The 16,317-nt window shown below is 34.1% G+C and overlaps 1 protein-coding gene across 7 annotated transcripts in view; it reads left to right on the top strand.

The window, feature by feature from the left end:
- IFT88 (intraflagellar transport 88) overlaps nucleotides 1–16,317 on the top strand; it is a 135,806-nt gene that overhangs the window by 34,548 nt on the left and 84,941 nt on the right. For all 7 annotated transcript variants that reach the window (XR_013362958.1, XR_013362959.1, XM_077868443.1 and 4 more), the window contains exons 8-14: nucleotides 539–629; nucleotides 2,446–2,550; nucleotides 3,874–3,976; nucleotides 5,026–5,140; nucleotides 7,207–7,438; nucleotides 8,993–9,063; nucleotides 15,665–15,751. Coding sequence is in view for 5 of the 7 variants with exons in the window: in XM_077868443.1 (XP_077724569.1) it covers nucleotides 539–629; nucleotides 2,446–2,550; nucleotides 3,874–3,976; nucleotides 5,026–5,140; nucleotides 7,207–7,438; nucleotides 8,993–9,063; nucleotides 15,665–15,751 (804 nt within the window). In the remaining 2 variants the exon portion in view is untranslated. The remainder of the gene's footprint in view (nucleotides 1–538; nucleotides 630–2,445; nucleotides 2,551–3,873; nucleotides 3,977–5,025; nucleotides 5,141–7,206; nucleotides 7,439–8,992; nucleotides 9,064–15,664; nucleotides 15,752–16,317) is intronic.

The following is a 16,317-nucleotide window of genomic DNA, read 5'->3' as shown; positions in this document are numbered from 1 at the left end:
TATGTGGGATTTGGTTTTCTTCACCATAAAGTAAAGTTTTCATTTGTCATAGGATCTGAAGAAAGAATCTGCTTTCTTTTGGGGATGATAATGTAATAGCATGGGTCCTTGAATTACCTTACATAGGTAAAATCCTGGCTCTGTAACTTAATTAGCTGTGTGATCTTGGGCATAATACTTAACTTTCTAAACCTCAGTTTCCCTATCAGTAAAATAACAGTAATGATAGTACTTACATCAAATGTTATTGGGAGGATTAAATGACATAATTAGGGTAAAGCATTTAGCTCTGTTAAATTATAGTTGTGCTAAGTGAATGTTTACTTTTATTAACCAAAAGAGTTGTTTTTACTGTTATTATTAATTATATAATTATTAAAAACGGTGCATTTGCTCTTTAATGCCATTTATACATTTGTCTTACTTGTAACCTAGTCTTACAAAAGCACATAATGGGCAATGTTACAGATAAATTAAATTTTAGTATGTATTATTAGTGCTTGAATGAGTCAAAGTACACCTACTTTTTCTTTAATAGTCCAGAAGAAAAGATTAGACAATTAGAGAAAAAAGTAAATGAATTGGTAGAAGAAAGCTGTATTGCCAACAGTTGCGGAGACTTAAAATTGGTAAGTTCATGAACTTAAAGGATTCAAGATGAAGTGTGTGTATATGTATGTGTCTGCTTTTATATATGCACAAATACAAGCACATGTGCAGGTTTTCTCCTATCCAGAAGTAGAGCAAAACTTTCATAAACTGAAATGGCATCAAACAATTATCGTGAATTTATATTGAAACATTTTTGAGCATTCTAGACCCCAAAACTAATCTCTCTTAGGCCTTTCTGATATCTTACGGCACATCTTGCCAAAGGATGCACAGAATAAATCTAGATAAAGCACAGATGCTCACAGACACTTCAGAGCTCTCATGGCTTGATGCTGAGATGCCACGTGTGGCAGGGCTACTCTCACTGCTGGGAGTGTGCACTGCCTCTCTATAAGGGTTTGCTACAAAACAAATGTTGCACACTATTTCACTTCTTGCATTTTTTTCATGAAAGCAAAAATTCTCTTCAGATTTCTTTCAGTTAGCAAAAATAGGTGCTAATACAGGTCTTTTGTTAAAAGCAGTGTTATGTGAACTTTCAAAAAGTGGGGGATACCTGAATAAACATGTTTCTTTTGCTGTTGATAGGCCTTAGAGTTTTCACTGAAGTAGTTTTTTTTAAAAAACATAGGCAGCTATTTCATAAAAACTGTCATGTCAAAATAGTGGACCAATTTTGTAATTTTTTACATCAGTCATTTCAATAGGAAAACAAATGGTGGTGGATCAGTTGATTAAATTTTGCAGCCTGATAGACTATCAAATTAGACTGAGCCTGCTGAAAGGCATAGCTACCATGATTCACATGCAGTACTAATGGTTGTTTTCTGATTTAAGCCTCACTACCCTAAAATATTTTTTCTTAAGTAAACTGCAAAATCATGGTTTGCTTTTTGGGACTCCAACTCTGGTTTTTCATGCTCTGCTTTTTTGTTTTTGTGTTTTTTTTTTTTTTTTAAGATTTTATTTATGTATTCATGAGACAGAGAGAGAAACAACCCAGGACTTCAAGATCACGCCCTGAGTGGAAGGCAGATACTCAACCACTGAGCCACCCAGGCATCCCTTATGCTTTTTTATTTTTAATTAAATATTTTCTCTTAATTTACTTTGTTCTCATTACTTTGTCATCCATATAAATGTAATTTCTGTGACTTAGTTATGTTAATGAATGCCATCAGAAAGAATTGCTCAGTATAAAAGCTACTTTTATTGCTCATAGAACTAATATGTTTTTTATCTAGCACTAAAAAAAAAAAAAAAAGAATCCCATGTCAAATCTGTCTATGGTTAGTCCCTTGGTGGAAATCAACAAAATGTTCTTGGCATTCTGAGTAGGATATATAAGAGCCAAACTAAGCATCTATTGTAATATTGGAGAGCAGTTATCCTTTGACTTTCTGTGTTTTTAACATCCCAGAAACCAAACAGATACATCTAAATTTCTGTCATGAGTTGGAATTAAAATACCCAAAGGCTCAGGGCTGGATGGGGGGAAAAAGTTGGGAGAGTCAAATCTAAATAGTGGTGGAAGGTCTGATAATAAGGAAACTTGGGGCTAATATACTCTCCATCTTATCACTTACACTTGCTCTTCTTTCTGAGGAGCAGGGGACGGAATGCATGACATTTTTATAATAGTTAGCTCTACTTTAAATAAATATTCTGGGTTCTTTTGTTTTTAAGAGTTTATTATTAGAGTATAGCAGGGCATCCTGGGAATCTAAGAAAGTGTAATGCATCCAACCAAGCTTCATGCAGGTATCTCCCAAATACATAAAATGCTTATAATGAATGATTAAAGGAATTTACAAAGCATGAACTTGATTTCAGGCCTTAGAAAAGGCAAAAGATGCAGGAAGAAAAGAGAGGATCTTGGTGAGACAACGAGAACAAGTTACAACTCCAGAAAATATCAATTTGGATTTAACTTACTCAGTAAGTATGAAATACCTGTTGAGTAAAATTATTTTGGCTAGGATTTGTAGATTCCAAAAGGTTTTTTTCCTTTTTTCTTTCTTTCTGTTTTAAATCTTACTGGACCTTAGGTACTCAGATTAATATTAACAGATTAATAGTAATTAATAGATTTTGAGGTTCATGAGGCACTCTTTGTTTTGTGCAAAGATTTTTATTTTTTAATTTAATTAGTTTTTAATAATTTAGCAAGAACCCACAAACTCGCCACCCGATGACTCTATTTCTGGAAGACTGCTAATATTTATGCTCTATTTTTAGTGTGGTTACTTTAATGAGATTCTAATGTGGACTTTTGGTTTGTGTTTTTTAAGAACTTACAACTAGGTAAATAATACAATGCTCTGCAAGGGTAGTGAAAAAAATAAAAGCTAATTTCTTACAGAATCTTTTTAACTCTGAAAAGACACTTTCTTGATGTTTATACCACTGTGTTATAAGGGTGTATTTTTAGTGGGAAAAGTGTTCATCTACCAAACAAATGGAAAAAAAAAAAAAAAAAAGGCATTTGAAGCTTTGAATAGGAAGTTTTAGATGTTCACTCTTGGTACTAATTATCTTTAAGTTCCATGAAATCTTTAGATTAGGGAATAGTTTCTAATGATCTTTATTTTACCTGTAGGAAGATAAATTTCTATACCTTAGTGACTTAAATTATAATTTTACATGCAAAGAAATACTTTTTACAGTTTTGCATATAATGAAGTACACAAATGAAGGCTTAAGATATTTCCACATAATATTTAATTTTTATTTACAAAGAAAATTTGGTCCACTATCTCACTCTTTTTATTACTGGCAACATTAATAATGCAAGTTTATTCTTTGTAGGTCTTTCTGAGATGAATGGATGGCAAATACTAACTAAATTAGAAAGAATGCTTAGAAAATTAAGGTACAGTTTAGAGGATAGCTATACTTAATGTACTGTTTGTTTTTTAATTTTATTTATTTATTCATGAGAGACAGAGATAGAGAGGCAGAGACACAGGCAGAGAGAGAAGCAGGCTCCATACAGGGAGCCTGATGTGGGACTCACTCCCGAGACTCCAGGATCATGCCCCAGGCTGAATGCAGGCACTAAACTGCTGAGCCACCCAGGGATCCCCATGTTCTGGTTCATTTTGAATGTGAGATACTTCTCTGCATGCTTTACTTTCTAATTGGTTGGGTATCTTGATGTAGGCATCTAAATTTGTTATAGGATGTTAATCTTGAAAAGATTTTAGGCAAAAGGGGCCTAAATTAGTCATTACATGTCTTTTTGCCTTGTTTATTTTTTAGGTTCTTTTGAACTTGGCTAGTCAATATTCAGCTAATGAAATGTATGCTGAAGCACTAACCACATTTCAAGTTATAGTGAAAAATAAGATGTTTAGCAATGCAGGTAGGTATATAGTCAGTTTTTCCAATAAATGTAGTTCCTTTTTTTTAAAGTTTATTTATTTAAGTAATCTCTGCACCCAGGGTGGGACTCAAGCTTATGATCCCAAGATCAATCCCATGCTCTTCTGACTGAGCCAGCCAGTCACCCCAGGGTAGTTCTTTTGTAGTGTTAATTTACATTTCCCCACTTTATGTTTCCTTATAATAATCTATGCTCTAAACAAATTTGTTTTTTCTATAGAAGTATCCTGCTTAAAGGTACTGTTTATACGAAAATCCACATAAATACAAATGACAGTTGGTGTGAGGTATATTGCCTAACATTAGCCAAAAAATGTATTCTTTCATCACAAGTAGAATGAGCCACGGCAGGCCCATCAAACAAACATGCTTTCCCAGGAGGTGCCTGGCTGGCTCAGTTGGTTAAGCATCTGCCTTTGGCTCAGGTCATGGTCCCTGGGTCTTGGGTTTGAGCTTCTCCTCAGTAGGGAATCTGCTTATTATCCCTCTTCCTCTGTTCTTCCCCATTTCTTTTTTTTTTTCTTCCCCATTTCTCATGCTCCCTCTCACTTGTGCTCTTCCTCAAGTAAATAAAATCTTAAAAAAAAACAAACAAACGTCCTTTCCCTTATAAATCTATTCCCAAGAGTCTACAGTTTACATGTATTGTTTATATTGTATAATTTTTGGTAGTAGTATTAAAGTTTATCAGAATATCATTTTCTTTAATGTATTAAAATGTGTATGGCATTATTGAATCTAATTTTAAAATCTGATTTTTTTAGAATAACACAATTCCGGTTTTATAACATAAATCACTTGTTTTCTAGGCATATTTTCAGGACCCCATCTGTCTTAAGTTCTATTTCCTTATAGAAGATTAATGTGTAAATACATGAAAACAGTATAAGTATTTTAAAGTGAGAATATAAGGTAGTGTCTGAAGCTTTGTAACTTGAGAAAAGCTTCAAAGAATATGAATTAAGGTCATCTAAAATACAGAAAAAGTGAAGAAAATAGAATATTATGTATTCATTATTTTTTTATTAGGAAGATTGAAAGTGAATATGGGAAATATTTATTTAAAGCAAAGAAATTATTCCAAAGCTATTAAATTCTACCGAATGGCACTAGATCAAATTCCAAGTGTCCATAAAGAAATGAGGTAAGTAAAAAAAAAAGAAATGAGGTAAGTTTACATGATAACTTGCTGAAATTTAAATGATGCTTTCAGAAACAAGATAACTCTCCTGACCTGTTGATAATGGGGAAATGTTTTGAGGTGTTTGCATATGTGAGGTGTTGGGTATATCTTGTATCTGTAGTATTTTGGTCTGTTCCCTTACTGACTACTTGCACACATTTGTATAATAACATGTTAAAGATTAAAGACAATATGTAATCAATTGAAATAAAGTTAATTGGCCTACATATGGGATAACTTAGCAGGCCATTAGCAGCAAATAAAAGTCACTGCCAACATAAAATCAAAACAGCAGTCCTTTAGAACATAGTAGACTTTAGAATGTCTTAATTCCTAAAAGGCCAGAAATTAAGACTACCTTATATTCTTGCTGTAAATTGAGAATTAAATAATTAAGAAGATTGCATTTGAATTTTAGAAGAGGGGAAAGGAGGAGGGGGGAAGGAAGCTGGAATATTTTCTATTCCTATAATATTTCAAGAGCAGAAACAGTAAATTACCTTATCATCTGGTTATGACCTTGAGAATATAGAAGATTTCCAGGATATTTACCAATCATAATTTTCCTTAGGCTTAAGTACAATTCCTTTTTGAAAGTTAACTTACTTGTGAATGCCATCTTTAGTGATCAATTTTTTTTTTTAAGATTTTATTTATTTATTCGTGACAGAGAGAAAGAGAGGCAGAGACACAGGCAGAAGGAGAAGCAGGCTCCATGCAGGGAGCCTGATGTGAGACTCGATCCCGAGACTCCAGGATCACACCCTGGGCCAAAGGCAGGCACCAAACCGCTGAGCCACCCAGGGATCCCCAAGTGATCATTTTTTAATAATATACTGTTATCATCCGGAAATATCTAGCTTCTAGGGCACAATGCCCATAAGCACTTTTAACTCAGTTGAGGCCAAGACTTTTGAGCATTGTAGAAAAAGATAATAATATTAGAGTTATATCAGGTGCTTAATTATCAATAATTAAGAGGTACTATAGCAACTAAGTTGAGAGACTGATTATTAAGAACAAGAATGGTCAAGAAAGGCTTTATGAAAGAGGTGTACTTGTGATAGGTTACTTAAGTGACGAGGGCAGAAAGGGTAATATTCCAGACAAAGGGAAAATTGGGAAGAGTCAAGGAAATAACAGTATTCATGTTCTGATCAGAGAATTATGAATAAACACATTTAGTTGAAACAGAGGTATTAGGTTGAAGAATGGTTAGAAGTAAGATGAGATCACATCTATTATTAATGGCTATATAATCTGAAGATTGACTATAACAAGCATTGAAGAGGACATAGAGAAATTGGAAACCTTATACACTGGGAATCTAAAATGGTACAGCCAGTTCAGAAAATAATTTGGCTGTTTTTTAAGAAGTTAAACACATATTTACCAGTGGGCCAGCAGTTCCACTCCCAGGTATATACCCAAGAGGAATGCAAGCATGCTGTTACAAAGGATTGTATGGGAATATTCATATCAGTATTCATAACAGCCCAAATCTGTCAAGTAGGCAATGAATAAAATATGATATATTCATACTGTGGAATACTATTTGGAAATATAAAAGGAATGGACTACTGAAATATGCTGTAGTGTGGAGGAACTTCAAAAGATTATGCTAATTGAAAGAAGCTAGATATAAAATGTTATATATTATATGGCCCCATTTATATGCAATGTCTAAAAAAGCAAATCTGGAGAGACAGAAGTAGGTTAATGATTGCCTAGGGCAGGAGATGAGAATGGGGAGTGACTGCTAATGGGCACAGATTTTCTTTTTAGGATAATGGAGACTACTTAAAATAAGAATGTGGTTATAGTTCCACAGTTGTATAGATATAGCAGTGCTCACTGAATTGTATACTGAAACAAGTGAATTTTATGATGTGAAAGTTAAACCTCAGTAAAGCTTTAACAAAACAAAGCAAAAAGTCGGAAAGAAAAGAAGAAAACTGTGAAATGTTTTGATTACCATACTAAAGAATTGAGACTTTTAAAGCTCATCTATGTTTGTTTTTCTTTAGGATTAAAATCATGCAGAACATTGGTGTTACATTTATAAAAACTGGTCAATATTCAGATGCCATTAATTCATTTGAGCACATCATGAGTATGGCACCAAATCTGAAGGCAGGCTTCAACCTAATTCTTAGTTACTTTGCTGTTGGAGATCGAGACAAAATGAAGAAGGCATTCCAAAAATTGATTGCTGTTCCGTTAGAAATTGATGAAGATGATAAATATATTTCACCAAGTGTGAGTATGAAGAAGACTGCTGAATAGCCAGCTGTTAGTTACCCGTGCTTTTCTGTTTCTAGAAATGAAAAAATTGGAATGGATGGCTTTTTAGTTTTCATCTAGCCCTATATTAAAATGTTTAAATTAATTTGTGTGCTTTTATCAGTTTTGTTTATTATTTAAATTAGGTTGAGAATGGGACCCGATGAAATAGGACTAGAGATTATGATTAAAACTGACTACAATTTTAGAGAAAAAAGAGAAAATCTTACAGAATATAAGATTACATGCCATTTTTTAAGAAAAATATCTTGACTAAGGAACCTTCCCTAAAGCCTTTTTTTTACTGTTTTTTTTTTTTTTTAGTCATTGTTGAACAGAGGAAACTAAAACTATGTGTACTAAATAGATAAAAAATGAAAAGAATTCCCTATCTTTTGCATAGAGTGGAACATAAATCAAAAGTTATATTTTCAAAGACCTGAGGAGGAAATATTACACAATGTTAAGTGAAAATCCAAGTGAAAAAAAGGATATATATATATATACATACACACACACATAGATATATATATATCCATACATGAACATAAACTAGAAGGAAATATACCAAAATAGAAACAGTAATTTCCAGGCAGTGAGATAATTTTTCTGAATGCTTTTAAAATATTTTTCAGGTTCTTACATATAAAGTATTGGTATACTGCTGTATTATTTTATATTAAGCCAAACCATATGAAATTGCCTGTATTTATAGATGAAAATGGTATAATAATGTCAGTTTCATAAATTGAACTTAATAGATTTTCTTAATAGATTTTAAGGTTATTACAGCATAGTGGTTGGCTCTATCACTCAGTACTTACTCTTCCTATGCCTTAGTTTCTTTATACACAATATAGGACTAATTATAATAACCTACCTTATAGGGTTGTGAGAATTAAATGAAGTAATGAAGTGAAATGCTTAAAATAGTACTTGGAACATAGTAAGTGCTATTAACTATTATATAGTATTTTCATATTGAGAGAAAACAATATATTGTGAAAAAAATCATCTGTATTTTGATAGAGATATTGACTACTAAGGAATTTGACGATCATTATTTGAGTTTACAGTTTATACTGTCACACAGTTTCTGTATGCTTAGTCCTATTCTATCCAATCTTACCTTTTTTTTTTTTTTTTTAAAGATTTTTATTTTATTTATTCATGAGAGACACAGAGAGAGAGGCAGAGGTGGGAAGCAGGCCCCCATGCAGGGAGCCTGATGTGAGACTCGATCCCAGGACCCCAGGATCACGCCCCGAGCTGAAGGCAGACGCTCTACTGCTGAGCCACCCAGATATCCCCCAATCCGACCTTTTATCAGTTCCTCAGAATCTGTTAGTTTAAGGAGAATGTAGTTGGTAATCAGAAATTAAAAAGTTCTACTTTATATAAGGGAAAATAGTTTAGAAAGATTAATTTACTCTCCATTTTATGTAACGACTCATGGTAAGGTTGATTAGAAATCTAAGTTCTTGGTATTTACTTCTGAATTAATAATTTTTTTCCAATTTTATTTCCTAGGATGATCCACACACTAACTTAGTGATTGAAGCTATAAAAAATGATCGTCTAAGGCAAATGGAACGTGAAAGGTAATATTTTGCACCTTAGTAATATAGGTTTAATTTTTATAAAAGAATTGAATGTACATTCTGATTATTTCTCTCAAAACTTGTTATAGTCAGTATATTTCTCCAGTAAGGCTATTGTTTCACCATTTCTCTACATTACTAGATTCTCTTTTCTTCTTCAGAATAATAGTCCTTAGTCTGACCCCAGTTATTATTACTCAGTTACTCTTCTATTTTCTTGTAATTCGCTTTCCGTCTGCATTTGGTGCAATATTGGAACATTGCTTATATTACTTTTATTTGAAAAATTATATTTTTATGTATTTTTTCCCAGTCTCCCAATTAAATTTCAACTCCCAAGGCAAAGTTGTGCTCATTTCTTCCTTCCTTCAATATGGTACCTAGTCTCTGCAAGTATGTTTTCAAAGTTCTAATATTTACTGTATATATTAGGAGTATATCACATGATAGAGGGCCCTTAATTTTTTAAATTATGGTAGAATACACACCACATAAAATTTGCCATCTCAATTATGGTGCATAAGACTTCATGGTTTTGTTTTTGCAATGAGTTTTATTTTTTTAATTTCAAAATGTTGCAATTAAATGAATTACTGTTCAGAAGTCTCCCACTTTTCATACAAAAATACTGTGCTACTGATACAGTTGCAAGAGTTCAAATGGCTTCTCCTGCAGGAGAAATTCACAGCGTCCCCAGGAAAGCTGGAACCCTGGCCCCACCATCAGTGGCTCCCTAAGGACTGTGTACCTGTTACCTGGGGACAGGGTAGGCACTGATCCGCCCTCCCTCCCAATACACCAAGGCATCTTGGCCTCCAACACCAGCCCCTGAATCAATAGCAACTTACCATGTTTCTGTAGGTCTGTATAGGAGGAGGGGATGAGCTTTCCCCAAGACTTCATGGTTTTGGTAGTGTTATGTGCATTCACATTGTTTTATAACCAGTCTTCAGAACTCATGTGGATGTGTGTGTGTGTATAAGTATTGGGTCATATGTGAATTATTGATTTATTTATTATTCCAGTATAAGTAAGTTTATATTAGTTTTAAGTGTACAATCCTATACATTAGTCAGTGCTCATCAAGTTGAATTTACTCTTAATCTCCTTCATCTGTTTCACCCCAGAACTCTTTTGTATCTTCTCAAACTGCAGTTCTACTCATTGAACAACTCTCTGACCCTGCCCCAACACCTGTCAATCACCATTCTACTTTCTGTCACTATGATTTGGCTTTATTTACCTCATGTAAATGGAATTACAGTATTTGTGACTGGCTTATTACATTTATCATAATGTCCCTAAGGTTTATCCATGTTGTAGCATGTAATAGGATTTCCTTCCTTTTTTTAGGCTGAATGTATTCCATGGTATGTATAGAAGGCCTTTAATTTTTAGGAATTAGTTTAATATTAAAAATAACTTACTTCTTCTGGGAAGATGAAATAGACATAGTTTTCCCTGTTCTTCCCACTAAGTACAAATAGAAACCCTGGAAACTATATATATAACAAATACAAGAAGAAGGATGGAGAGAAGAGGGCAGATCAGCAAGGGACCTCTCAGGACCTGAGGAACAACATGGCAGTGAGTTCCACTCATGTTTCCCAAACTTGGAGCTGAAGAAGCTGGCAATCAGAAAATGACAATGGTCAAATTTTAAAAAACATAACCCCAAGAGAAGCCTGCTTTCTCTAGTCAAAGGACAAGTAAGGGAGTAGGCTAGCAAGACTGAAAAATTTGAGACAAATACCACACACACACACAAACTTTGACCCCTCACTCCCATGCATGCCAGCAAAAGTCAAGTGGGAGCCTAGCTTTACACCCTGATAAGGCTATAAAGAGATACCCATACCCCAAAAGGCCAAATAGGGAGCCAGGACTTTAATCTCCACAGGCCCTTAATGAGTCCCACCACTCTGCAGTGTCAACAAACAGCATATTGGGAGCCTGGAATTCCACTCCATGCAGCAGTAATGAGTCACTCCCCTCTTCTCCTAGTGTTAGAGAAACTAGTGGAGAGTTAGAACTTTCATCATCATTCACTGGTAACAAGGCCATCCCACCGTGGTATCAGTAGGGACCATGGTAGAAGTAAGAACTCCCATCCCGCTCAGCAGAAACAAGGAATTCTTCGCACCTTGGATATCAAAGCAGGTCCTGTGGGGAACCTAGACATCTGTTATCTGGCAAAGTGAGGTGATGTCTCTCCTTCCCCTTACTAGAGCAGTGTCAGAAAAGCCAGCTGAAATAGAAGATTTAAATAGATGTATAAAATACTGCATATTTTATGATACATATATATATATATATATATATAAGATTTTATTTATTCATGAGAGACACACACACACAGAAAGAGAGAGAGAGGAACAGACACAGGCAGGGGAAGAAGCAAGTTTCCATGCAGGGAGCCTGACGTGGGACTTGATCCCAGGTCTCCAGGATCACGCCCTGGACTGAAGGCAGCGCTAAACTGCTGAGCCACCAGGCTGCCCCAAATATGCAGTATTATAATGCAGAAATGTCCTGTTTTGATCAAGAATACCAAGAACCAGGATGATTTAAAACTAATTGAAAAATCCAGTCACTGGATTTTTGCCAACATTGACATGACAGAGATGTCAGAATTATCTGACAAATTTTAAAGCAGCCATGATAAAAATGCTTCAACAAGCAATTATGAACATGGTTAAAGCAAATTTAAAAATACAAACTTTCATTAAAAAGAGTCTCAGCAAATATAAAGAACTTAATAGAAATTTGAGACTGAAAATTATAATAATTAAATAAAAGTCTTAGTGGATGGGCTCAACAGGAGAATAAAGAGGAGATGAAAAGATTCAGTGTACTGGAAGATGGAAAATGGAAATTACCCAATCTGAACAACAGAAAGAAAATAGACTAAAAAACAGAAATGAACAGAGCCTAAGTGACATCGGGACTATAACGAAAGATCCACAATTTATGTCATCAATGTCTTGGAGAAGAGAAAGATTGGACTAAATAAATAATGCTGGTAACTCCTCAAATTTGGCAAGAGAAACAAATATACAATATAAGAAACTGAATAAATATCAAGGAGAATAAACCCAAGGAAATCCATGTCAAGATACATCATGATTAAACTTCTGAAAATTAAAGATAAAATCTTGAACAGAGGCAATGAAAAACAACACCTAAGGGAAAGCAATTAGAATGATAGTGGAAAAGTCTTAAATCAATAACCTGAGTTCCCAGATTAATAAACTAGAAAAAGAAAAGCAAAATCATCCAAAGGAAGAAATAATAAAGAACAGAAATAATTGACATTGAAAAGAAAGTAACATCAATGAAACAGAGCTGATTCTTTGAATAGATGAATAAAATTGATAAGCTTATAGCAAAACTGACAAAGAAGACACAAATTGCTAATATCAGGAACAAACAGGAGCTATCACTACAGACTCTGCAGACGTTAGAAGGATAATAAGAGGATACTACAAACAACCCTACACCCACGAAATTGACAACTTAGACAAAATGGACCACTTTCTCAAAAAACACAAACGAGCACAACTCATCTGATGTGAAATAGATTATTTGAATATCCCTGTAAATATCAAATTTAATTTGTAATTTTAAAATTCCTGGAAAAGAAGTCTCTGGGCCCATATGGTTTTACTAGAGAATTCTAGCAGGTGTTTTAAACAAGAATTAACATCAATTCTATACAACTTTTTCCAGAAAATAGTTCATTTTATGAGGCTAGTATTCCTGATACCAAAACAGGACAAAGACAGTACAAAAAAAAAGGAAGGGAAACAATAGATTAATATCTTATGACTATAGATGCCAAAACCCTAAAAAAATACTAGTAAACCAAAACTAGAAACAAAATATAAAAGGAATTGTGTACCATAAGCAAATAGGATTTATCATAGGAATGCAAATTGGTTTACTGTGTAAAAACCAATGAGTATAATACAGGATATTAGTAGAGTGCAGGACAAAACCACATCATCATCTCAGTATAAAGCAAAAGATTTTTGACAAAAAACAATATGCTTTTATGGTAAATAGAAAAACCTCAACAGGCTAGGAGTAGAAAGGAAGTTCCTCAATCTGATAAAGAACATTTGTGAAAAACCCACAGTTTGATATCATACTTAATGGTGAAAGACTAAATGCTTTTCCCCTTAGGGCAGGAATAACATAAGGATATTCACTCTCATTAACTCAACATTGCACTCGGGGTTTAAACCGTGAAAATTAGACAAGAAAAGGAAGTAAGAGACATCCAGATTGGAAATGAAGAAGCAAATTACCTCTGTTTACAGATCACATGACCTTGTGTATGAAATATCCTACATAAAATTCTAGAATCCACTAAAAAAAAAATCACAGCTGATAAACAACTTCAGCAAGCTTGCAGAGGAAGAGATTAACATGTAAGAATCAATACTATAGGGCAGCCCAGGTGCCTCAGTGGTTTAGCACCGCCTTGAGCCCAGGGCCTGATCCTAGAGACCCAGGATCGAGTCCCACATCAGGCTCCCTGCATGGAGCCTGCTTCTCCCTCTGCCTGTGTCTCTGCCTCTCTCTCTCTCTCTCTCTCTCAGTCTTTCATGAATAAGTAAATAAAATTTAAAAAATAAGAATCAATATATACTACCAATGTACCATCCAAAGTGAAATTTCTAATTATGTTTACAGTAACATAAAAATAATTAGGAATAAGTTCAACAAATGAAATATAAAACTTATACTCTGAAAACTATAAGATGCTACTGAAGGATATGCTAAGTGGGAAGACGTCACATTTTTATGGATAGGCACTTAATATTAAGTTGGCAGTGTTCCCCAAATTATTTTATATATGCAATATAATCCATATCAAAATCCCAGCAGTGGTTTTTAGAAAATGACAAGTTGATCCTAAAATTCATATGGAAATCTGAAAGATCCAAAATAGCCAAAACAATGTTGAAAAAGAAAACCAAAACTGGAGGGCTCACACTACAAAAGTACACCAATGAAGTGTAGTAGTATTTTATGCTGGTAGAATATAGACATAGAAATTATTGGAATGGAATTGAAAGTCCAGAAATAAACTTTTACATTTATTACATTAATGAAAATTACATTTATACATTACATGAATGAAAGTGCCAGAGCAATTTCATGGGGAAAAGATAGTCTTTTCAACAAATGGTACTGAGAGAACTGGATATCCTCATGCAAAAGAATGAAGTTGGGCCTGTCCCAATGAAGTATGATCCATTACTTCAAAATGGATCATAGACCTAATTGTAACAGCTTGGAACTATAAAGTTCTTAGAAAAAAAAAGCAGTAAATATTATTGATCTTGTGTAAGGCAGTTACTTCTTAGATATGACACCAAAAGAAAAAGAAATAGATAAATTGGACTGCATCACAATTAAAAGCTTTCATTCTTAGAACACTGTCAAGGACACTATCAAGAAAATGAAAAGACAATGTACTAAATGGGAGAAAAAAATTGCAAACATGTATCCAAGGCAGGACTTATTTCTCCTATATATAAAGAACTCTTCCAGTTCAGTAATAAAAAGGCCAGTAACCCAATTAAAAGCATACAAAGGATCTGAATAGATACTTCTTCAAAATAGATATGTGAATGCCCAATAAGCACATGAAAAGATGCTTTACTTCTTAGGAAAATGCAACTGAAAACCACAATGAGATACCAATTCATACCCACTTGTATGACTGTAACCAAGAAGACAGATAATAACAAATGTTGGTGAGGATGTGGAGAAATTGAAATCTTGTATGCTGGTGGCAGGAATGTAAAATGATATAACCACTTTAGAAAACAGTTTGGAAGTTCCTCCAAAGGTTTCCCAACAAAGGTTCCTCACACTTAACCTAGCAGTTTCCCTCCTAGGTATACACCCCAGAGAAATTAGAGCATATGTTGACACAATAACTTATACACAAATATTCATAGCAGCCGCATTCATAATATCCAAAAAGTGGGAACAATCCAAGTGTCCACAGCTGATGAATGGATAAGTAATAACATATGGTCTGTCCATATGACAGAATATTATTTAGCCGTAAAAAGGAATGATGTGCCGATATATGCTACAATACATATAAACCCTACAAGCATTATCATGATAAGTGAGAGAAGTCAGTCACAAAAGACTATATATTCTATGATTCCATTTAAGAGAAAGGTACGGATTAGACAAATCAATGGAAACATGTAGTACAGTTTTACTGTTTACTTTGCACTATTCTTCATTTTTACCCTTTCAGGTCCATAGACAGTGTAGGTTATGTAACTTCAGATGCAGAGCTTTATTTCTCCAGTGTTTCTTTTTTTTTCCATTTGTCAGCATGAACTGAAAAAAAATGAACTGTTGATCTAGATGGCAGTGGTGGCTTGCTAATCCCATTTCCTAGCCATGATTGTTAGCCTGACTTACCAACAAATTTCTAGTGTAACTGTCCACCATTTAGTAGGCTTTCATGGTGTGTTAGCTTTGATAGGTAATGTTTATACTTAACAAAAATCCAAACTCCTCTTCTCATGTTTCTCAATAAAACTTTTTTGTTTGTTTGATGTAGGAAAGCCATGGCAGAAAAATATATAATGACAGCCGCAAAACTCATTGCTCCTGTAATTGAAACATCTTTTGCTGTAGGTTATGATTGGTAAGAGAGAAATTCAATATAACTGGATGGATATGTTGTTTTCATAATTTATACTTTATTGACTTAGCCTTGTATTAGAAAAGTGAGTAATTATTAGTATTGACTTCTACTTACCAGACAAATAATATTGTGTGGTAAAATCAATGTAGGACATTCTAAAAGTTCTAATGTATTTTTCTTATTGCTTATATTATTTCTTAACTACTATGACAAGTATGCTACCATTCAATATAAGAATACATAATTAGGGATCCCTGGGTGGCGCAGCGGTTTGGCGCCTGCCTTTGGCCCAGGGCGCGATCCTGGAGATCTGGGATCGAATCCCACATCGGGCTCCCGGTGCATGGAGCCTGCTTCTCCCTCTGCCTGTGTCTCTGCCTCTCTCTCTCTCTCTCTCTCTCTCTCTCTCTCTGTGACTATCATAAATAAATAAAAATTAAAAAAAAAAAAGAATACATAATTACTTCCACTGTATAAATTCTAACCTGTATTCTCTTTCATTTTACTGTATTTTTCTCATTTTCTCCTTTTTCTACCTTAAGTTTGTCAGTAGTACTAAAACTTTC

Source organism: Canis aureus, chromosome 24, assembly GCF_053574225.1.
Source record: "Canis aureus isolate CA01 chromosome 24, VMU_Caureus_v.1.0, whole genome shotgun sequence".
NCBI lineage: Eukaryota > Metazoa > Chordata > Mammalia > Carnivora > Canidae > Canis > Canis aureus.
This window is presented reverse-complemented; position numbering and strand designations above follow the sequence as displayed.